Source organism: Malassezia sympodialis, genomic scaffold (assembly GCF_000349305.1).
Source record: "Malassezia sympodialis ATCC 42132 genomic scaffold, msy_sf_14, whole genome shotgun sequence".
NCBI classification, from domain to species: Eukaryota; Fungi; Basidiomycota; class Malasseziomycetes; order Malasseziales; family Malasseziaceae; genus Malassezia; species Malassezia sympodialis.
This window is the reverse complement of record NW_017387812.1, coordinates 132,826-154,979: the sequence shown is the minus strand read 5'-3', so window position 1 is coordinate 154,979 and position 22,154 is coordinate 132,826. Positions and strand designations below refer to the sequence as shown.

The 22,154-nt window shown below is 61.2% G+C and overlaps 9 protein-coding genes and 1 pseudogene across 10 annotated transcripts; 5 read left to right on the top strand and 5 right to left on the bottom strand.

Annotated features, from left to right (window-relative positions):
- Nucleotides 1-34: 34 nt before the first annotated feature.
- MSY001_2841 lies at nt 35-1,624 on the bottom strand (annotated as a pseudogene). The gene has a single exon. A coding segment is annotated over exon 1 (1,590 nt).
- A 59-nt stretch (nt 1,625-1,683) lies between these two features.
- Nucleotides 1,684-3,344, top strand: GPI14 (Glycosylphosphatidylinositol-alpha 1,4 mannosyltransferase I-like protein; the record flags this gene model as incomplete). The annotated part of the gene is made up of 3 exons (XM_018884712.1): nt 1,684-3,039; nt 3,132-3,266; nt 3,318-3,344. 3 exons carry the CDS (start codon nt 1,684-1,686, stop codon nt 3,342-3,344), a joined length of 1,518 nt encoding a protein of 505 aa, XP_018741344.1.
- A 1-nt stretch (nt 3,345) lies between these two features.
- Nucleotides 3,346-5,643, bottom strand: MSY001_2839 (uncharacterized protein; the record flags this gene model as incomplete). Its single annotated transcript, XM_018884711.1, has 1 exon — nt 3,346-5,643. One exon carries the CDS (start codon nt 5,641-5,643, stop codon nt 3,346-3,348), a length of 2,298 nt encoding a protein of 765 aa, XP_018741343.1.
- A 404-nt stretch (nt 5,644-6,047) lies between these two features.
- MSY001_2838 (uncharacterized protein) lies at nt 6,048-6,784 on the top strand (the record flags this gene model as incomplete). The annotated part of the gene is made up of 2 exons (XM_018884710.1): nt 6,048-6,072; nt 6,099-6,784. 2 exons carry the CDS (start codon nt 6,048-6,050, stop codon nt 6,782-6,784), a joined length of 711 nt encoding a protein of 236 aa, XP_018741342.1.
- A 1,553-nt stretch (nt 6,785-8,337) lies between these two features.
- Nucleotides 8,338-9,584, top strand: MSY001_2837 (uncharacterized protein; the record flags this gene model as incomplete). The annotated part of the gene is made up of 2 exons (XM_018884708.1): nt 8,338-9,425; nt 9,458-9,584. 2 exons carry the CDS (start codon nt 8,338-8,340, stop codon nt 9,582-9,584), a joined length of 1,215 nt encoding a protein of 404 aa, XP_018741341.1.
- Nucleotides 9,585-10,903: 1,319 nt separating this feature from the next.
- MSY001_2836 (uncharacterized protein) lies at nt 10,904-12,564 on the bottom strand (the record flags this gene model as incomplete). Its single annotated transcript, XM_018884707.1, has 2 exons — nt 10,904-11,940; nt 11,967-12,564. The coding sequence occupies 2 exons, from the start codon at nt 12,562-12,564 to the stop codon at nt 10,904-10,906; spliced, it is 1,635 nt and encodes a 544-aa protein (XP_018741340.1).
- A 77-nt stretch (nt 12,565-12,641) lies between these two features.
- MSY001_2835 (uncharacterized protein) lies at nt 12,642-12,979 on the bottom strand (the record flags this gene model as incomplete). The annotated part of the gene is made up of 2 exons (XM_018884706.1): nt 12,642-12,914; nt 12,938-12,979. The coding sequence occupies 2 exons, from the start codon at nt 12,977-12,979 to the stop codon at nt 12,642-12,644; spliced, it is 315 nt and encodes a 104-aa protein (XP_018741339.1).
- Nucleotides 12,980-13,148: 169 nt separating this feature from the next.
- Nucleotides 13,149-16,344, top strand: MSY001_2834 (uncharacterized protein; the record flags this gene model as incomplete). The annotated part of the gene is made up of 9 exons (XM_018884705.1): nt 13,149-13,219; nt 13,245-13,605; nt 13,630-13,842; nt 13,866-13,968; nt 13,994-14,205; nt 14,231-14,271; nt 14,296-14,322; nt 14,346-14,416; nt 14,477-16,344. 9 exons carry the CDS (start codon nt 13,149-13,151, stop codon nt 16,342-16,344), a joined length of 2,967 nt encoding a protein of 988 aa, XP_018741338.1.
- Nucleotides 16,345-16,857: 513 nt separating this feature from the next.
- Nucleotides 16,858-18,027, bottom strand: MSY001_2833 (uncharacterized protein; the record flags this gene model as incomplete). The annotated part of the gene is given in 2 exon segments (XM_018884704.1): nt 16,858-16,927; nt 16,946-18,027. 2 exon segments carry the CDS (start codon nt 18,025-18,027, stop codon nt 16,858-16,860), a joined length of 1,152 nt encoding a protein of 383 aa, XP_018741337.1.
- Nucleotides 18,028-19,639: 1,612 nt separating this feature from the next.
- MSY001_2832 (uncharacterized protein) lies at nt 19,640-21,989 on the top strand (the record flags this gene model as incomplete). Its single annotated transcript, XM_018884703.1, has 2 exons — nt 19,640-21,599; nt 21,625-21,989. The coding sequence occupies 2 exons, from the start codon at nt 19,640-19,642 to the stop codon at nt 21,987-21,989; spliced, it is 2,325 nt and encodes a 774-aa protein (XP_018741336.1).
- Between the last annotated feature and the right edge of the window lie 165 nt (nt 21,990-22,154).

Below are 22,154 nucleotides of genomic sequence, written 5' to 3'. Positions count from 1 at the left end.
ACGCGTGCGCCCATGCGCCGCGCATCGTCTCCTGCACTGCCGCGCCGAGCGGCGCGCGGTGCGCCTCGGCGGCGTCGGCCCACATGGCGAGGTCCGCGGCGGGCGCCGCGAGGAGCTCGCCGGGGCGCGGGGCGCGTGCGTGTACCTCCTCGAAGCCGACGAGCGGCGCCAGCGCATCGAGCAGCCGCTCGATCGCATACACGAGCATCGCCGGCTGCTGCCGGTACGTGTAGCGGTGCATCCAGTCCGAGTGGTTGCACGCGCGGTCCGCGTCAAAGAGGTCCATGAACCCGTACGGGCCGTAGTCGATCGTCTCGCCGAGCAGCGCGATATTGTCGGTGTTCAGGACGCCGTGCATGAACCCGTAGGCCTGCCACAGCGCCCACGTCCGCGCGTTGCGCTCGCCGACCTCGCGCACGAGGCGCAGCGCCCATGGCGGGCGCGGCGCGTCGCTCGCGCCCTGCGCCACGTCCGCCCACCCAAAGAGGTGGCGCGCGACGTACTCGCCGAGCACGCGCACGCTCTCCCACTCGCCGCGGTCGCTGTGAATCTCGAAGCTGCCGATGCGGAGCCACGACGCGGCGAGCCGGAGCGTCAGCGCGGCCGGCTGCGCCCGCTCGCGCTCGACGCGCGTCGGCAGCGACACCACACACAGGGCGCGGCTCGTGGGGATCCGCAGGGCGGCCATGAACTCGGACGCAAGGAACTCGCGCACGGAGCTCTTGAGCGTCGCGAGGCCGTCGGCGAAGCGCGAGTACGGCGTGCGCCCCGCCCCTTTGAGCTGCAGGTCCCAGCGCGCGCCCGTCGTGGGGTGCTGCGTCTCGACGAGCGAGACGGCACGGCCGTCGCCCAGCTGGCCGGCCCACTCGCCGAACTGGTGGCCGCCGTACCGCAGCGACCACGGCGCATGCGCTGCGCCGCTGCCGCGCTGCGAGGCGTGCAGCGCCGAGAGCGCCTCGCGCACGTTCCGCTCGGGCTCCTCGTCGCGCGCGAGAAAGTGCACGCCGGCGCCGTCGCCATCGCCTACGCGTGTCGCGGGATCCAGCGCGATGGAGACGGCGCGGCCGGACGCCCACTCACTCAGCGCCTGCCGCGCCTCCGCGTCGCGGCCAGGCACGGCTTCGCCGTAGAGCGCCGCCTCGTCGAGCGCGAGCGAGGGGCCGGAGCTTACGGCGGCCTGCCCCGACGTCGATGCGATCCACGCGGCGGCGTCGCCTACGTCCAGATGCGGCACGCAGGCCACATGCGTGTCGGGCGAAAAGGCCACCAGCCGCGCGTCGGGGTACGGTGGCGTTCGGCGGCCTGGCGCGATGGGCGCCGCGTGCGCCGCGCCATGCGGCGGCACGGGCGCCTCGTACGTCCGGAGCACCTGCTCGATCTGCTCGTTCCGGTCGCCCTGCGCATCCACGGGGATGTCGTACGGGAACGGCAGCGGCAGCGGCGACACATACGAGAAGTGTGCGCCATCGCGCACGGCGCGCGAGCGGCGCAGCAGCGACGGGAACGAGATGGGCGTCGCCACGAGGGCCGCAGGCGCTGGCGTCACAGGATCGGGGATCAGGTTCGCCGTCAGCTGCTGCGCGAGCGGCACGCGGGGGAGCGACAGCGGGCGGTACGGCGGCATGGCGTCCGTGCTCGAAGAGGCCGTGCGCCCGATCCCCCGATACCCCACCTTCCCCCCCCATGCTTCGCGATCGCCGGCGCTGGCTGTACGTCGGCCTCGGCGTGGCCCTGCGCGCTGCGCTCCTGGGCTGGGGCGAGTACCAGGACCGGCACATGCCCCTGGCCTACACGGATGTGGACTACACTGTGTACAATGACGGGGCGCGGGCGCTGTGGACTGCCTGCCCCCTCTCCGAGACGGTCGAGTCGCCGCTGTACCACGACGAGGAGGACTTGTTCAGCGAGCCTGCCCTCGTGGGCCATGTGCACTGCGCGCGGGGTATCCTGCCCGTTGTGTCGCGCTTTGTGCTGAAGAACGACCCGACGCTCGACGAGCCGGTCGAGCAGTTTTTCTACAACAGCGAGTCGGTCTGGTCGCAGATCGCCTCGGGGTGCTTTACGCTCACGCACCCCTTCTTCCGCTTCTTCGCGAGCCTGGGAGATCCCTACGCACGCGATACGTACCGGTACACGCCGCTGCTCGCGCTCCTCCTGGGCCCCGCACACGCGTGGGACGCCGTGTGGCCGCTGTTCGGCAAGGTGCTCTTCGCGCTCGCTGACGTCGCGTGCGCGCTGCTTATGTGGGCCATTCTCGACGAGCGTGCAGCGATGCATGCCCACGAGGCGCGCGCGCTCGCGAGTGCGTACACGACGCACCTCCCAGGGCTGCTGTGGCTGCTGAACCCGTTTCCCGCCCAAATCGCGACGCGCGGCAGCGCAGACAGCCTCGTGGGCCTCTTGGTGCTCGCGTTCCTGTACCTGCTCATCCGCGCGACGCCCGAGGTGGCGCTGGTCCAGGAGCCGCGCGTGCAGGAGCTGCCCCCGCCGCACGACCCGAGCGAGCTGCGCGTCGCGAGCCAGGCGTGCTGGTGCGGTGCGGCATTCTGCCTCGCGCTGGCGGTTCATCTCAAGCTATACCCGGTCATCTACGGCGCCAGCGTGCTCGCGCACCTGGCCAAGTACCGCTACCACGCCCTGCGGCTCCTGTGCGGCATTGCCAGGCCACAGCGCCGCGACGTGCTGTGGCTCGGCACCGAGTTCGCAGCACTATGTGCGGTCATGTACCTGCTCATGAACGTGGTCGTGTGGCTTGTGTGGGGCGAGCCGTTCCTGCGGCATGCGCTCCTGTACCATGTGATGCGCCAGGACCACCGCCACAACTTTAGCGTGTACTTCCTGCCCACCTACCTCGCGTGGGACTGGGATACGCACGCGTCGTGGGTGCGCACACTCGCTGCATCGCCGCTCGCCAGTTTCGTGCCGCAGATGGTCGCTGTCGCGCTCGCGGGCTTTGGGCTCGGAGGCCGCGATCTCGTGATGGCGTGCGCGGTGCAGACCGTGGTCTTTGTGGCGTGGAACAAGGTCTACACGAGCCAGGTATGTACGGCCTACTCACCCAGTACTTCTTGTGGTACCTATGGTTCTTGCCGATCGTCGGCACCACCCTGTCGTTTCCGCGGCGCGCCGAGGTCGGCGCGCTCATCGCGCTCTGGGCCGGCGCGCAGGCCGTGTGGCTGGCACTCGCCTACCGCCTCGAATTCATGGCTCAAAACACATTCGTCTACCTATGGCTCGCTAGTCTGGGGCTTTTGTTCGTGCATGTGGTGTGTGTGCAGCGATGCCTGCGGGCCTGGGTGCGGTGGCGGCACCGGCAGGTGGTGGCCCGGCAAAAGGCCGAGTAGCCTACCGCGCGCTCAGGTACCGCACCGTCGTGATGTAGCCCGACACGGCAAGGACCACCATCACGGCGCAGATGCCGCCGAACCAGTTCAGGTTCTCCACGTCTTGCCCTGGCACATGCACGTTCATGCCCCAGAGACCCGTAATCACGTTCATCGGCACAATGACGGTACCCAGCGCCGTAAGCTTGGTCAGCACGTCGTTGATTTGGTTGTTGGCATCCGTCATCTCGATGCTGATCTGCGCCAGATAGTTGCTGTGGGAGCGGGAGAGAATCATTTCGTAGTGGTTCAAGTTTTGTGTCATCGTAATCAAGTGGTCCTGGATGTCGGACAGGTACATGCCGATATCCGTCTTCGGCGCCACACTCCAGTACTCGTTACTGCGCTTCGCCAGACCCTTGACCACATCGGCCTTGTTGCCCATCAGGCGCAGCAGCCCCATGACCTTCTTCCGGCACGTGCCGATCCGCCGGAGCATGTCGCTCTGCTCGGCCTCCTTCAGAATCAGCACCAGCTCATCAATGCTGTCGACTTCGAACTCGATGCTCTGGATGAGCGGCGCGAACGCGTCCGTGATGTCGTCAATGAGTGCATACGAGATCCAGTCGGACGACACGTTGATATAGTCTTTGAGCTGCTTGATGCGGCGGCGGACATTGTGCGGATGCGGCGTGTGCCGGAAATGGAACGAGAGGGTGCCCTCTCGAAATACAAGGATGTACATGTTGAGTGGCTCCAGGTATGTCGGGCTGTAGGGGTCCTGGTCAAAGGAACGGAAACACACAAGGTAGTAATTGCGGAACAGCTCAATCTTCTCACGCGTCTCCTCCATGAGAATGTCCTCCGTCGTCAGCGGATGAATTCCAAAGGTGCGCGCCAGCGTCTTCATCTCCTGGTCCGTGGGACACAGCACGTCCAGCCACCACGTGTTGGTCGGCGGCTCGTTGTCGTGCCGGCCATGGCCCATCAGTGGGCGGCCGCCCATCAGCGCAGGGCCCTGTCCCGTCTTGACAGCCTTGATGTCCTCCTCGTTGGGCACACCACGGACCAGGTCCTCAAACGACTGCCCAGGCCCAGGCAGCTCCGATAGATAGCGCGCATGGATGGTGGATGGGAGCGCATTGGAGTAAAATGTAAAGCGATACGGCTTGTCGTGCATAGCACCAGGAATCGGCACATTGGCCCGCGGCCCCCGCACCGGATGCGAATTCGCCCGTGGGAGCGTCTTGGGCGGCTCACTTTCCGACATGCCCTGATACGTAGGCAGCGTGTTGCTCTGCAGCAAGGGGCGCCCCGCGTCGTCGGCACCCTCCTGGGTCGCCATGGACGTGCTCCGATGCACTTCCGTCGGGCGGGTAAGGGACGTGCCCCCCTCGAACATGGCCAGCTTGCGCTGGTACTTGCCGCCACCTTCTCCGCTGGCAGTCTGCACGCGACGCGGCCGGCGACTATACAGCGTGGCATCGCCGCTAGTCCCTGACGCAGGGAACGAGCCAAAGCCATGCGTGCCGCGCGCATTCTGGGAGGGCGGGCTGCCAAACGATGGTATGGATGGCCACGAGCCGACGTGACCATGCCGCTCGCGCTCTTCTTGTGCAAAGTTGTCCAGGATCGAGAAATCAAACGTGAACGGATAGCCTGGGCGCTGTGACTCGTCCTTCTGGCCAGACTGCCTCGTCTCGACCAGGGGCTCGTCCGTCTGGTTCGGAAGCGGGAAACAAACGTCGTCTTCCAGATGCGTCCGACGACTCGACGACGTATGAGTCGATTGCGCTAGGTCATTCAACGGGTCGCCCGGCGAGCGGCGCGGCGAGTTTGCCGTCGTAGATACAGGCGACTCGACCAACTCCGGCTCCGTGTTCACCTGCTTGCTCAGACTGCTGCGCCCGTGCGGTACCGACGTGTCGTGTACGCTTTTTGTGCCTTGCATCGCGCGCATCGCAAGCGGGGAGTTGGGGTTGACTGAGAGAGAATGCGATTGATTGCGGTGGTCGATAAAATGGGTCTGACTGTCAAGACTGGCCGCAGAGCCGGTTTTATGCTGGTAGAAGCGCTGCTTCATCGACGGACTGGGTCCACCGATCGGAACTGATCCCGTCGCCACGGGCGCCTCATCTTCATGGTCATTCATCCACATGCCACTCGTATCCCGAGCCTGGCTCATCACACGCGCTGCGTCCAAATCCTGCTCACGCTGAGCCTCTTCCTCGGGGCCTCCCACCTCCCACTCTTGCTCGTGGTCTTCTACATTCATGTCCAACGACGGGTCATCACGATAGGGTGAGAGAGGCGCAGACATATCTAGCGTCACGCAGCCACGAGGAGAGCAGCCAAAGTGGAATCTCAGATTTTTCGCCATCATTTTTATTGCAGTTCTACCAAAATACGCTATCTCCCAGCAGAAAAACCTCAGAAAGACCGCGAGCCGCTTCAACCCGCTTCTATGATCAGAGAAAAGGGGCAGCTCAGATAGAGTAGTGCTGGCTATAGCTATCACGTAGACGACCTGTTTGAACAGGTGCTGCCAGACTTGACATAGCCCAAGGGATGCTCCGCAACGATGTTCGCCCGATCTGTCATGCCGCGGCAAGCGGTAATATGCCGGGTTTAGTCATCGAAAATAGACATCGCGACGGACGCGTAGTGTTGATCCCAACACTTGACGATCGCTCACCATTTGCCCGCCTTTGGCTACTACTTGAGATGCGTATTGCACTGGCCGTCCTCGGTATGTCTATGTATTTTGACTGCCAGCCCAGTTTCTCCTGTTTAGTGCGACTGCGCTGGTGATCCTTGCCAACATGGGCCAGCTTACCCACAACATGGTGGCACGGAATATTCGCGTAATGAAAGCCACCGTTCAGGCAGATGCGTTGTCCCAATATATGGCCCAGTCCTTCACGAATCCTCTGGGCCAGGGTCTGGGCCTTCGCGAGAAGTATTCATGGGGTCTGTACAACTATTGCGGGGGCTCCTCTGATTTCGAGCAAGTGGCTTGTGAAGACAAGAGCTTTGGTCACCGCATTAACGTCCCTGAGGCCATCCGGGTGGATCTGCCGGCCGGCCAATCCAGTGCCGCTGACGGACAGTATGCGAACCAGGACAACATTAACCGTTACACGCGTGCAGCCTTCTACCTCCTCTTCGTGGGCACCATCATCGCGGGTGTGGCGTTTATTGTGTCGCTATTGACACATATGGCCGCTCTGTCGATCGCTAGTATTCTGGCTTTCCTTGCATTTGCTGTCTTGGTGGCGGGTGCAGGTATCGAGACCTACTTCATCGCCAAGATGAAGGATAACTCGGCTCAGTTTGTCCAGGTCGATTATGGCAATGCCTTGTGGATGTTTTGGGCAGCTGCCGGTGCCTGTTTGGTTTCGATTCCGCTCCTCGTTGGTGGGGCAGCTGCTAGCCGCGTTCGATATGCCGAGGTGTATTAGTTGCACAATAGTGGCTGATCAAGTCCGTCACACACACGAAAGACTCCATTCTATCCTTAACTCTCGTGCCCGTGGATCCCGACCGTGCTTCTATATATCACGAATGACGAAATAGTTCCATGCCGGTCCAATGAGCAATAATTAGATAGGTGGTAAAGGGGATCATTAATGGAAGCCAGTAGGCAATACAGTGGGGAAGCGACAGCCAATGACCGCCTTCGGACCACCCCCCCAACAGCCCATAGGCAGTGATGGCTAGAATGGCATAGCCTACAAATTCAAGGAACAAATGCCAACTTGTCCATAGACCCCGTGCAGCCATAGAAATACTGCTTCGTATAGGGCCAACGAAAAAAGACCAACTCGCTTTAGGTCCGTTCACGGCGCTGGCTGCGCGCGGTACACCTGCGACTGACAGCTAGTCCACGGAGGAGGCAACTCTGAATGGCAGGGCGCTAAGTCTGTGGCGTCCCAATGAGATAGGCCAAGACCTAGAGAATGTAGAGTTTCCATGCATAAGCGAGCGACCCTTGCAGGTGGTGATTTCTATTGGCTGGAATCCCCTCGCAGGGGCCAGAACCAAGAAAGTATCTACTCAGCCACAGCGTCGCTGACAACTTAAATTACTGGCCTTCTGTGTGCGAGCGTCAGTCACACAAGTCCTTGCGTGGGAATACTGATCAGATGGTCCGTTTGTCTTCGTTTGTTGCTTCCCTTGTTGCTTTGGCTGCGGCCGCTACTTCGGCTCTGGCCAGTGATGAGGCCTCATTCCAGAAGCGCATCGTCTTCAGCCCTAAGATTGTGTATCCTACGGCAAGCACTCAGTGGAAAGTTGGCCAGCGCGTGAACGTCACCTGGGACGTGTCTCACCTGCCGAAGCAGCTGAAGAATGCTACGGGTACGATCCGCCTGGGCCACATCGAGTCGGGTGACTCGAACGAGCACCTGGCAAACACGCTGGCAAACAACTTCCTGCTTCGCACCGGTAATGTCACTTTCACCGTTCCAAAGGTGGAGCGGCGTGACGACTATGTTGTGGTTCTTTTTGGTGACTCAGGCAACCACTCGCCGAAATTCTCGATCCATTAACCTTTGAAATAGTAGCTCTGTGCAGCTGGCCTGTACTTAGTTTCCTGTGAGCCGTAGAGTGTGAATTGTCGTGCATGCATAGTAGTCGACCTGTTGGTGGTATAGAGACCATGCTACACATCGTGCGCATTAACTCAGCGTAGGTGTCTGAAATTGGGCAAATTTGACGAGTACTCCACATGGTAAAGCAGCAGCTGGCGTTGCCGGATCTAGTAGATCACAACACTCAATATGGATTGTGTGCCAACGTATACGGACAACACGACGCAACGAAGAGACAGTCTCAGCTAGTACTCGAACTATGACTATACCCTCACGAGGACGCGGTGCTCTCAGCACCCACCCGGTCTATGATGGACAACCAAGAGCAACGCGCCCATGCGCTGCTGTAGTCGGCCGAGAACCCGCTTGCCGGCGACTTGCATAATGTTAAGCCGGTACTAGGTTACCAACTGTCTAGGCTCATGTCGTTCCTTGCTCACCGTTCTCTGACCGCATCCAAGGGTCTTGGCCGTCTCACTACCAAGGCGGCCCCTGCTGCGACCCGTCTCTTCTCGCAGTCTGCCCCTGCTAAGTCCGTCAGCTTTGAGCTGAGCGAGGACCAGCAGGCCTACCAGGACCTGGCCCGCAAGTTTACTCGCGAGCACATCATTCCTGTGGCTAAGCACCATGACGAGACCATGGAATACCCCTGGGAAGTGATCAAGAAGGCCCACGAGCTCGGTCTTGTCAACACTCACATTCCGGAGAAGTTCGGTGGTCTTGGACTGGGTTTGATGGAGTGCTCACTTATTACGGAGGAGCTGGCTTTCGGTTGCACTGGTATCCAGACTGCCATCGAGGCCAATGGTCTGGCAGAGGCTCCTTTGATTGTGGCCGGTAACGACCAGCAGATGGCCAAGTACCTGGGCCGAATGACTGAGGAGCCCCTCGTGGCTTCTTACGGTGTGACTGAGCCCGGCGCGGGCTCGGACGTTGCTAACATCTCGACCCGTGCCGAGAAGCGTGGGGACAAGTGGGTTATCAACGGTACCAAGATGTGGATCACCAACGGTGGCCATGCCAACTGGTACTTTGTGCTGGCGAAGACAAACCCCAACGAGCGCCCCCACAAGGCTCTCTCCGGCTTTATCGTCGACGGCGATGCACCGGGCGTGATCCGCGGCAAGAAGGAGATCAACATGGGTCAGCGCTGCTCGGACACCCGTATGATCACTTTCGAGGAGGTCGAGGTGCCGGAGGAAAACATGCTCGGTAAGCCGGGCGACGGTTTCAAGATTGCTATGGGTGCTTTCGACATTACCCGTCCTCTTGTCGCATCGGGAGCTGTGGGCCTTGCCCAGCGTGCACTGCACGAGGCTGCCATCTACGCCAAGGAGCGCAAGACGATGGGTACTCCGATCATCAACCACCAGGCCATTGCTTTCATGCTCGCCGACATGCAGATGGCCGTGGAAGCGTCGCGCAACCTCGTGTGGAAGGCGTGCTGGGCTAAGGACCAGGGCATGCGCAACAGCTTCTACGCCAGTATGGCCAAGTGCACAGCCTCGCGGTATGTCCACCCCTGTAAGACTAACTCTTCAGTGCGGCTGTTTCGAACGCTGACCAGGCCGTGCAGATCTACGGTGGCCTCGGCTTTAACAGTGAGAGTTCCGTGGAGAAGCTGTACCGTGACGCGAAGATCTTCGAGGTGCGTGACGTTACGATCTAACGAATACACAGCTTTACGAAGGCACTTCGCAAATCCAGCGTCTCATTATCTCGCGCATGCTTGCTGACCTTTACAACGCCTAATTAAATAGAGGCTATAACCTAAGGAGTAGTGCGGTATGAATACGTATGCTGCCGTGACTTGATGGTGTTAGATCGATGGATTGTTAGCGAGCTTGGCCCGTAATCGTTGCTTGGTCGTATGCCTCAATCTGGCAAGTACTTGGTGGCGTGTCCGAGATTCAATGGTTGGAGCGTGATACTTGACATGACTTGCTTTGGGTATGGATGAATGTCGCGTTGATAAGATCCGAGACACGGGAGGAAGCGCTTGCAGTCTTTGCGAAGTGTTCCTGTCAGAGATCGAGGGAAGAGACACGAGATCCGATGTTTCCTCCATTTCATGCCATCTCGAGCGTGGACCGCAGTCCCGGCTGGAGGTGGACCGGTTCAAGGTTGAAGCGGTACGGAGGCAAGGCGACCGACTGGCAGGCAATACGGTCCTCGACACCGCATGTCTTGAACGAAACACTGAAGTGCCAATAGACGGGGCTCTCTCCTCTAAGGGCCCTCGTAGATAGTCCCACTTTGTGGTTTGCACATATTTGGTCGTTGATTGGAACGTCGGAGATATCGGCTCCGATACGGCCACGGGCGGTACTGATGGCCTGCTGCGAGTCGGTAGACGATAGGGGCCCAGCTCCGTATATCTTATACTTCTGGAAGAATGTTCACAACAAAGGTCCTCCTCGGCCCATTTCCGGCCCTTTTCGGCCTGAAACGATGTACGTGTTGGCCGGTCGATGCACCGGTCCACGTAATTGCGGTCGCACATGTGCCGTGCGTAGGAAGACCACCTTAGCGACCCTGAGTCATTCAGCTCGTCATCCTGCGAGGCTACTTGCTCCCCAACCAGGTCGTCCCTGCGCATAAGAGACGGAGAGAGAGGTTGGAGACACTCGCCGCCGTTCCGTTGTGTTGCTATTTCCACACAATGCGCCAAAATCTGCGCCGCAGGCCATACCTAAAGCACACGGATTATTGTTCGAGGGTAGCATTGATCCAATCAAACAAGCCAAACTCATAAGGTGTACCCTTGATTTGCTCATCTGCGTGAGCAACTATTTTTCAAATCCACGGTATGTTCATGCATATTTATGTAGTTTCGCCTTGGCCGGAGAAACCCAAAACTACCTGCACCTAAGCAAAATATACTCAGATTCAGCATATGTTGCATGTCCTTGCATGTTAGGATCTGTACACGGGGCCCGTGGTAGTGTCAATACCCCAACTCATAGACAATTCTACAGTATCCCTGACCTAAGGGCGTCCAGCGAAGCGGAAAATGCAGGCGGCTGCAAGGCCGACCACACTCGCAAAGCCGATGGCAGCAGGTAGCGCCATATCCCTAGGAAGGAACCCGAACAGGGGCTCGTTACTAGGTGAGCTAGCGGCACGTCCCGGCTGTTCGGAGCGCTGTACATTGCGTGCCTGATCCTCGGCAAGCTCGCGCTGGCGCCGGTGGTTTGCGGCTGTGACAGCGGAGGCCGAGGAGTATTGGCCGTCGCGTGCCGCGGCCTCGTCCCACGTCTTCCCGCCGTGCAGCACAAGGAGAACGCGATCCTTCCCCTGGTGCTGCGCAACTTTCACAGAGTCCTGAACGTCCGTGTCAGCTGTCATGAGTACTAGATCGTCATCATCGTCCTTGTAGGCCAATGTATAGTCTTTCACATCAGGAGGGTTGGGCTGGGGACCTGCAGGCATAGGAGGTGTAAATATATGCAGCGGTAATCGCCCATCTTCGTCAAAGGCCGTCGATGCGGCCTCGACGGGCATGTCCTGAGACCCACCTGTGTACACAAAGAACGGATCCCCAGAAAGCTTGATCGTGACGATTTCACGGATGGTCTCGTAGGAATCGTAGCGTGCTTGAAAGCGATGCACACGTCCGCTGGGCGTGACGAACTTGAATAGATACGTGCCATCATCAGCCGCCCCGAGCGGAGCAGCATCCACTGCAGAGCCGCCATCGTGCGTGCTGCCACCCACAGCACTGGCACTATCGTTGGGATGGACCTCGGAGCTAATATCCAATGCGCCACCGGTCGGCGACAGCTGTGCGTCCGTGCCTAGTCGCTGGCTCCCACTCAGCGCACTATTCGACTCCTCAAACGCGCTGCCGGCACCCTGGCCAAAGCTGTTCCAGAAGCGGTTCCACATCGGGCCACCATCACTGTCTTCGCCATTGTTCATACTGTTAATCTGCTCGAGGGTGGCATATGTCAGCTTCAGCACGTCCACGACGCCCACGAGCCGCGCATCGACGTCTACCACCGGCAGGTTCAAGTAGCGCCCATCTGCGTGTGAGTCAATAAGTACACACCGTGCATCTTGCGAAGAGCCTCCTGTATTGACATGGAGGGCGGCGCTGTGTCAGGGTGGGGGGTCATTACACGCACGACACTGCAGCGCTCCGGGTCGAGCCCTGCAGCAATCACACGCAGCACAACATCCTTGGACGTGAAGATGCCAGCAATTTTTCCGGAGGTGATCGCACACTCTCCATGATTGTTGGGGGCATTTTCCAAGACGCAAACGGCGGTCGTCTTGTACTGCTTCATCAGGCGAGCTGCATCGCGCACGCTGGTGCGGACACCCACGGTGCATGGCATCGTACGTGAGTCGAGAATCGAGGCAATTTCAGGCATACTCATGCGCTGGCGCAGCGTTTCAACATATTGCATCATCGCCTGCTGGGGCCCACCGCCCCATTCGTTCTGCACACCCTCTAGGGCATGGTACAGTTTCTGCGAGGACCCATGTGCCCGCTCGAGTTTCTCCAGCGCCTCATAGAATACCTTGGCGATATCCAAGAGACCGACTACGTCGCCGTCTTCGTTGCAGACCGGCAGATGCCGGAATCCGCGCGTGACCATTGTGCTGAGTGCCTCTGTGGCGCTGGTCGTATCGCGTGTCACCATGGGCGACGTTGTCATAATTGCACTCACGGGGGTGGTGCGAGGGTCAACGCCAGCCGCAACAATCTAGGTATCAGTCTTTATACACATACACGGAACGCCAAGTCCTTGGCGGTAAAGATGCCGGCCAGGTGTTCGTCGTCGTCGACGACCAGGACGCAGTCTGTACGCTTGGCTGCGCACAGCTGACTTGCGTCAGTGATGCTCATAGACTGGGGAACGGTGAGTGCGGGCAGGGGGCGCAGGGCCGACACGGTACCCGCCTGCATGGGGTTCCGGCGGCGGTTCTGCTGAGGCGTGCCGGGCTTGCCGGACTTGCGGCTCAGCTCTGTCTCAATGCGTCTCCGAATGGCCTGTGTAAGCTGAATCAACTCACTTCGTCACGACGCGACTGTCTCTTACGCGTGTCGCTCCCCATCGGCGAGCTTCGGTACGATGAGCTGCTCATCCTGGTGGGGCTGTCAGTGATGGGTGTTGCCCAAACAGCTGGACGCGTATGTCACGTGCACCACTGCCGCTAGGCGCGATCGGGGTGGAGGTCGAGGGCGCCGTTCGTGCTTCCTGGCTGGGCCCCGACGCAAGCCATCATGGGTGTGACAGAGAAGATTAAAGAGATCGAGGCCGAAATGGCCCGTACTCAGAAGAACAAGGCCACAGAGTGAGTTGGATGCTACTAACGGCAGGTACCATATTGGTCTGCTTCGTGCGAAGCTGGCCAAGCTGCGAATGCAGCTGCTGGAGCCTGACAAAAAGGGTGGCAAGCCTGGCGAGGGCTTTGACGTGATGAAATCGGGCAGTGCGCGCGTGGTACTGATTGGTTTCCCGTCGGTAGGTAAGTCGACGTTGCTGTCCACCATTACGGAGACGGAGAGCGCGACGGCTGCCTATGAGTACACGACATTGACGGCCATTCCGGGTGTGCTGGAGTATGAGGGTGCACGTATTCAGCTGCTGGATCTTCCAGGTATTATCGAAGGTGCAGCGCAGGGCCGTGGTCGTGGGCGCCAGGTTGTTAGTGTGGCCAAGACGGCCGATCTGGTTATGGTGCGTCGGCGAGACTGACCGCAGATAATGCTGGACGCCACGAAGTCTTCGCAGCAGCGCCCGATGCTCGAAAAAGAGCTCGAGGATGTAGGCATTCGCCTGAACCAGACCAAGCCCGACGTGGTCCTGAAAAAGAAGTCGGGCGGGGGTATCGTTGTGACCAAGGCCATGGGCCTCACGCTGACCAAGATTGACGAGAAGATGATCCGTTCCATTCTGCAGGGCTACAAGATCCATGTGCGTCATTGCCACTAACGCAGAACTGTGACGTGATGATCCGCGAGGACATAAGCGTGGACCAGTTCATTGATGTGCTGCTGGGCAACCGCAAGTACGTGCCGTGCCTGTATGTGTACAACAAAAGTATGTGCGCTCGCCTCACACGCAGTCGACGGTATCAGCATGGAGGAGATGGACCGCTTGGCGAATGAGCCGCGCAGTGTGGTCATTAGCTGCAATCTGAACCTGAACCTGGACTACCTGGTCGAGCGGATCTGGGAGGAGCTGAAGCTCCTTCGCATCTACACAAAGAAACGCGGCGAGCATCCGGACCTGACGGACCCGATCGTCGTGCGCCGTGGTGCCACCATTGAGCATGTGGTGCGTACAAGCCCCCTCACCCCAGTGTCATGGCGTGCATCGTGCGCTGGTCGACAAGTTTGCCTAGTGCGTATAATGTGCTCACCCCAGCGCGATGGTGTATGGCAAATCCAGCAAGTACGTTTCTCTTGCTCACCTAGATTCCCGCTTGCACAAAAAGTGGGTCTGAACCATTTGGTCGCGAACGACGACGTTGTGACAATTTTTACGCGTACGTTCGCAGCACTCACCGTTCAGGGTGAAATTAGCGACTCCACTTGTTCTCCCATAGCCATGTCGCGCTCGTCGCGCCCGTCTTCGTCGGAGGGGAGTTCACGGACATCGCGCCCTGTACTGCGATATGGGCTACTAGCGCTGGCCGTAGTGGCGGCTGCTGTGGCAATACTTGTGAGCCGCGACCAGTGGCATATGCGCCACGCTCGCTCGCTCATGGACATTCTTGATGACCCCATCGAGGCGCTGCAGTTGTCGTCGCTCAAGTACGACTCACTGGTCCCCAAGGACCTGCGCAAGAACCTGGAAGACATACTCACCAAGACGTCCAAGTGGTCCGAGACGATTGATTTCCAGGTGGGCTGGGAGTTGGCGAAGCAGGGGGCGAAGCCAGAGCACCCGGTGGTGCTGATTCCCGGCATTGTGAGCACTGGTCTGGAGAGCTGGACGACGACCGACGAGGAGTCGGCGTACTTCCGCCGCCGTCTGTGGGGCTCTACGTCGATGCTGCGCAGCGCCCTGTTCGACAAGGAGAAGTGGGTGAAGCACCTGATGCTGGACCCTGAAACAGGCCTGGATCCCGAGGGCATCCGTGTGCGGGCCGCGCAGGGCCTGGATGCTGCGAGCTACTTTGCGGCGGGCTACTGGGTCTGGAGCAAGATCATTGAGAACCTCGCAGCGGTCGGGTACGACATCAACCAGATCTATCTGGCCGGGTACGACTGGCGGCTGAGCATGTACAACCTCGAGGAGCGCGACCACTTCTTCACGCGTATTGTGACGCAGGTGGAAATGAACAAGAAGATTTTCGGGAAGAAGACCGTGCTGATCTCACACAGCATGGGCGGCACGGTGGCATTCTACTTCCTCAAGTGGGCTGAGTACCACCTTGGTGCCGCGTGGATCGACAAGAATGTGGAAGCACTCGTGAGCATCTCTGGCACGCTGCTGGGCGTGCCCAAGGCGATGCCTGCGCTCATGACCGGTGAAATGCGCGACACTGTGCAGGTGCCGGCGATGCTCGCGAACCTGCTCGAGAGCTTCTTCAGCTCGCGCGAGCGCGCGCAGCTCTTCCGCTCGTGGGCCGGCAGTGCGAGCATGCTCGTCAAGGGCGGCGACGTGGTGTGGGGCAACGCAGATGGCGCGCCCGATGACATGGACAATGCTACGGTGACGCATGGTGTAATGATGGAGTACCAGCCCAAGCCGGATCAGAACGTGTCTACGAAGCTGACCGTGTCGGGTGTGCATGACTGGCTGCGCCAGAACGCGCCCAAGGCGTTTGAGAACATGCTCGCGACGAACTACTCGTACGGCTTTGAGCGCAGCGCGCGGCAGATCCGCAAGAACAATGCTGACTTTACGAAGTGGTCGAATCCGCTGGAGGCGGCGCTGCCGGAAGCACCGCACTTGAAGGTATACTGCCTGTACGGCTACAACCAACCGACAGAGCGCTCGTATTGGATGCACCAGCTGCCGCCGGACGACGAGAAGCTCAAGCTCAACCCAGAGCACCCTCTGATGACGCAGTCGCTGAACAATGGATCGAACGCCAAGTCGCTCTCCCTGTCGCGCATCGATGCCTCTGTCACCCGCGAGAACGAGATCCCGGCCATTAAGCAGGGCGTGCGTATGGGCGAGGGCGACGGCACTGTGTCTCTCTTGTCCCTTGGCGCCATGTGCGTCGAGGGCTGGAAGCACAAGCGCTACAACCCTGCCAACATCAAGGTGGTCACGCACGAGGTGTTCCACGATCCAGCCGCCTTCGACCTTCGAGGCGGTGGCTCGTCAGGTGACCACATAGACATTCTCGGCTCGCACGAGCTGAACGACGCCGTCGTGCGTGTCGCCACGGGTCTGGGGCACACCGTCGAGGAGCGCATCCTCTCGCCGATCCGCACGTATGCGGCGCGCATCGCTTGGTAGAACCTAGTGCCTCCACATGACCACCGCTTCGCCGGCGGCGATGAGCGCGGCCGACGACGCGTACGCTGTCCTCGGCGTCGCTCCTAGTGCGAGCGACGCCGAGATCCGCACAGCGTACCTGCGCCTTGCTCGCATGGTGCGTGCGGATGACTGACCGTAGCACCATCCTGACAAGGCCGGCGCAGGGGACGATTCGGCGGCGCACATCCAACGCATTGTCCGCGCGTACGAGGTGCTGCGGGACGCGGATGCGCGCGCGGCGTACGACGGGCAGCGCATGAAAGCGCAGCAGGCGCATGCGCTGCGTATGCGCCCCCCCCGCATCGCCGACACACTTGACTTGGACGCGTTTGACGCGGAGGGCGCGCCGCCCACCCACTTCAGTTACCCGTGCCGCTGTGGGCAGTCTTATATTCTCCCACTCGAGCAGGTCGCACAGGGGCAGCATGACGTGACGTGCACGGGGTGTTCCGAGAGGGTGCACGTAGTGTGGGACGACTAGGGTATCCTATGTCACGCGAGCAGCTGCTTCGTGGCGATCTCATAGGCCATGCGCCGCCGCAGGTACGGCATATCGCGCTGGCTGAAATTCCAGGCATACTCCCCCGCATACTCCTCGCGCAGCAGCGCGAGTGCCTGGGGATCGGCACGCTGCGCGAACGCCCCTGCCTCGAGCAGCGGGGGATACGGCACGCCCGGGTCGCGGCGGCTTAACTGCTCGAGCGTCTGCGCAGCAAACACACCGCAGTCGTAGCCGTTGCTCTGCTGCGGCGATGTATCGCCTGCGCAGTAGTCCTCCCAGTCGTCGAGGTACAGTGCTAGGCCGTGCTTGTCCTTCAGCTCGTCGGCCAGGTACGCCCGCAGACGCTGCAGCACCGCCGGGCTTGGCATGCCCATACTGTCGTAGTACGCAAAGCGACGCAGGCGGAGGTCAATGGCCGCGCACACCCAGTGCGCCTGCCCCAGATTGATCGGCATCAGCACGACATCCTTGGTGAAGAGATCCACGCGGCGCGACCAGCGGCGCACGCCCGCATAGCCGCGCGTCGTGAGATTCTCCCAAAAGAACGACGAAAACACATGCACCGCCCAGCAGGGAGATGCATCACCAGGCTGAGGAGCGGCTTGATTCGCGCGCTGCTGGATCAGCTGCCCATAAAAGTTGATCACCTCGTCGTTGAGCCACTGGCCGGGGCGCAGCTTGGCTATGTCGTGTGCCTCGACTTGGGCGCCCGTCATCGACGCAATCACGCCACGCTGCACGAGCACCTGCTGCACCTGCGCCTCGGCGCGCGCAGGCAGCGCGGACGGCAGCACGGCACGGCCCAAGATGCCGTGCGTCGCGCGCCGCCGCGCCTTGGCCTCTTGCACAGCCTGCCGCTGCGCCTCAACAGGCACCAGACGCTCCGGTAGCCGCGCACGTGCACAGGCCTCACGCTCCTGCAGCGCCGCGAGTGTGCGCTTGGTATATTCGGCTTCGTCCAACACGGGTGTGCGTGGATGCGTACGCAGCGTTTCGAGGTCCAGGAGCTGCTGTACATGGGCACGCTTGCGCACTAGCGCCTGAAAGTCTTCCCACGTGCCGCGTGTGCGCGCACCACGCAGCGTGTGGAAGGCATCGCGCACCATGGCAGCGATGCGCGCCTGCTGCCGGGCTTGTAAGCCTGCACGGAACTCGGCCATGGCTAGCGGCGCCTTGCGCCGCTGGCTTAGTGACGATCGCGAGCGGCGCGGCAGCGGCCCCGCCCCTCGCGATCGCCCAGGGCGGATTGGCTCAGGCGCCGGCACCTTGAGTGCGCCTGTCGCATACACGGGGCGGAACCTCGAGGTGCGCCGAGGCAGTGCTGTGGGCCGACGCGATGCTAAGTAGCGGCTCAGCGCATCGGTGGGCATGGGGCAGGGCGTCAAAGGTGGGGGCGGCGGCCCGCACGGGGCCTCGTCACTGTCGTCAATGACAATGACCTCGTCCGAGTCGGCGTCACTTGGCGTCACACGTGTAGGCCACTCGTCTGGGTGCTCGTCGGGGCCTTCCTTTTCTAGTTCTTCAAAGCCGTCTTCGGGATCCTCTTCAGAGCCTTCTTCGAGGCCCTCGTCATAATCTTCGCGATCCTCTTCGGAGCCCTCTTCAAGGTCCTTCTCTGCAACGTCCGCCTCCGGTTCCTCTTCGAGGTCCTCGTCCGTGTGCTCGTCGGGGTCTTCTAGTTTTTCTTCGAAGCCGCCTTCGGGGTCCTCTTCAGAGTCTTCTTTAAGGTCCTCTTCAGAGTCTTCATCAAGGTCCTCGTCAGAATCTTCTTCGCGATCCTCACCAGAGCCCTCTTCCGGGTCTTTCTCTGCAAGGCCCGCCCGTGACTCCTCTTTGGGCCCCTCGTAAGTGCTATCCCCAGGCCCTTCAGATACCTCATCAGACTCGCTATCGGCGAGCGACTCTTGCGGAACAGCATCCAGATTCTTCTCACCCGGGTCTACCATGTGCTCTTCGGTGGGGCTCTCATTGCTCAGGTCCTCCTGGACGGTGTCCTGCAGGTCAGCCCCATGGGGATCGTGGCCTACCGCCTCTCCTTCAGCTGCAGGCAGCTCGCTGGCACCCTGGGTAGCCTCGATACTCTGAGTGTGGTCGTCTTTGGTATTCTCCGCCCTCTTTCTGGCGTCGACCGGCGTATCACCTGCCTCGGCAGCCTCGTGCGTGGTATCCGCCTCGGGGCCGCTCTCGGCGGTCGTAGTGTCAAAGATCCTGACATATTCCTTCACAGGTGCTTTGGCTGGTTGACTCTCAGCAGGCGCATCGTTGTGCTCATCGCAAATGCCTCGCTGTTCCGTGGCCTCGATCGTCGCGGGCAGCTCAGCGGCCTCTGCCGGGGCTTGTCGGGCTACGTCCGCCAAATTCTCGCGCGCCATATCTGCGTGTAGAGCCTGTAGACTTGCATCGGCCACACTCCCGTGTTCTGGGGCACCGGGCGCTGCGTCCTTGGCGACGTCGATGATCTGTGTCGTCGGCTCATCCGAGCGTGGCGCCTTCGCCCGCTTTCCGGCGCGAAAGAAAGATAGCACCCGAGCCCACCAGCTGGTCTGTGTAGGCTCTGTATCGCGTCCTCGTTCGTGCATGTCGCTCCTCTTGCGCTTCGGCATCCCAGGCAAGACACCTGGGCACCTTGCGTCGCGACGCGTCGTAGGCGGTGAACGAACCAAAAAAGGCCGCGCGTTTGATTGGCCGCTTGGCGGCCAGTCGACACTGACGCCTGCCCTGCGCGACACCTTATTCAGCATGGACGCCCCTTCTGGCGCCCCAGCATGGCCCATGCCTAGCGATGAGGCCGGCGAGGCAGCCGCCATGTTCGTGGCGCGCCTTGTTCCCGAGCCCGGCACGGACCTTGGCGCGCTCGCTGCGGTCGTACAGCGCTTTCTCGACGGCCACTGCGATGCGCCGCCACCCCACGGCGCCGGCGGCTACATCTGGGACCGCGAGGCCCCTATGATACATCCCGACGAAGACGACGACAATGTCCTTTTACTGGACATGCGTGTGCAGGGCTGCGTAGATGACGAGTGGTTCCTCACCTACGTACTGCGGGAGCTCTCACGCACCCAGGCACTCTGCATTAGCGTCGAAGACGAAGACGGCGAGTTTTTGCTCATCGAGGCTGCTGACGAGCTTCCTAAATGGGTCCGACCAGACAACGCAGCGCACCGCGTGTGGATGGCCGGCGGCGCGCTGCACCTGATCCCGCCCGCCAGTGCGCCACTCGACCAGCCTCTCTCTGTGGCGGCTGCGACGGCACTCGTACGCGACGCTGCACAGGCGACTCGCGCACCGACCGAGGTCGAGCAGGCAGCTTTTGCGCGCCTCGCTGCGTACCCACAAGCGGCGATCGATCATCATCACTACACACTCGCCTACCTTCCCAGTACGGCGGCCAAAGTCCTGGCATCGCACCCGCAGTGGGTTGCCGATGCCGTGCATATGCTCACGACGCGCGATGTCGTCAGCGCGCGACTGACGCAGCCCTTAACCTACTTTCCGGTGGCCGTGAGCGACGAGGCGCCGTCGTCTGTGCCAGCGCCCGAGCTGGTGCGTGTGCGCATGACGCGGCACCTGTATGCGCGGCTGAGCATGGAGCGCTTCTTCCCGGCAAAGTCGTTTGGACGCTCATGGCAACGCTCCGTCGAGCTATACCGACTGGCACAGAGCGGCCAGGATGCGTCGATCTCGGAGCGCGACCGGCACCATGGCCGCTGGTTTGATATCGGCGCAAAGCTGACGTCAGGTCTTGAAATGTGGGTGCACCATCTGCATGCACAGTCGGTGCACACGCCTTCTACGGATCCAGCATTCTCGCCCGAGGAGCGCGCACGCCTCGTGGCATCCCTCACGCGCCTCGGCTACTTTGGCAGCGAAATACCGGGCAGCGCACAGTGGCAGGCGCTGGAGGCGCAGGCCCTACGCATTGCTGCCCAACAGCCATCGGCGGCTCGTGCGCACGATACGATGCCCACGCTGCGGCGCGTTCAGGCGGCTCTCCAAGCGCCCGCGGACGAGCGCGTATATACCCTATCGCCTGAGCGCGATACTGCCACACTTCGCTCTCACGAGGATAGCGATGCATGGATGAGCGAGGCGCCTCGTGATATCGAGGCCCTCTTGTCCCAGCATGGCGCAGATGGCGCGGAAGATGCAACCATGGACAGATTTCAGCTGTTCATGAACAAGATGCAGACGTTTATCGACAGCCAGGGCGACATGGAAGGCGCCCTGTTTGAGGACGACGATTGGGACGACGACGACTCGGCCTCGGAGTCGGAGGCGCGCGAGCACCAAATGCAGAGCCTTGTTGAACCGGTGCCCGCGCACGAATGGGGCGCAAAAAATGCGGCAGTGGCTGGTAGCCGTGCCGAAGGCCCTGCTGCTGCGCCACCTGTAGCTGCGCCTGCGCAGCGCACGGGCGGAGCGGCGGAGAGCGCGGCGCCGTCTGCGCCCCAGCGTCTCGAGGGCCTCTCTCGCCTCGAGCCGCTCGAGGGTGATAGCGATTCTGACAGAGAATCGCTCGAGGGCGACGACGACGACTCTCCGGAGGAGCGCGCTGAGCGCCACTCGATGCTGGGCATGCACGAGTCGAGCTCGCACGCCGACGAGGCCGCGGTGGGCGAGGATGGCCCGATGGAACAGGACATGGACGACTTCCTCGCATTCACACGGCGCACACTCGGCCTCACTGATGCACAGTATGCGGATATCCTACAGGAACGACGCGAACGAGGCGGTACGTGGTGCCCACTCACCTGCAGCGTATGTTCCCCCTACATCAGGACCTGTGGATACGACAGGCCCGCCCCTCGAGCGCCTAGATGCTGTACTGGACGCGATGGAGCGTGAGCTTGCCAAGCAGCGCCCCAAGGACATGGACGTGGAGGAAGAGCCCGAGCTGGACGACGAAGACGCCGAGTTGCTGCAGCATCTGCTGGCCAGTGGTATGTCACTCCCAGACAGTCTGCAGCGCTTTGTTACGGAGAACAACGTCAATGAGGCGGAGGCGGCCATGCTGGGCGACTTTCTCGAGAGCTTTGCGGCCCAGGGTGGCCGGCCGGGGCCCGTAGGCACCCTTAGTGCGCGGCTGGGCGTCGGAGCGCTGCCCCGCGATGCGCCGCCGTAGCCACGTGGAATTTGACCGGTCGCGGGCGGCTGTCTTTTTCCTTCGGCGCACCAAGGCGACGGGGCGACGTGTGGCGCCTGTGTCCCTGGCCAGGCCTCGGCCTGTGCGTGTGCCTAGAGTATCTGCTGTCGGTTGAATAGGCCATGCTACGACTGTAGGTCGGAT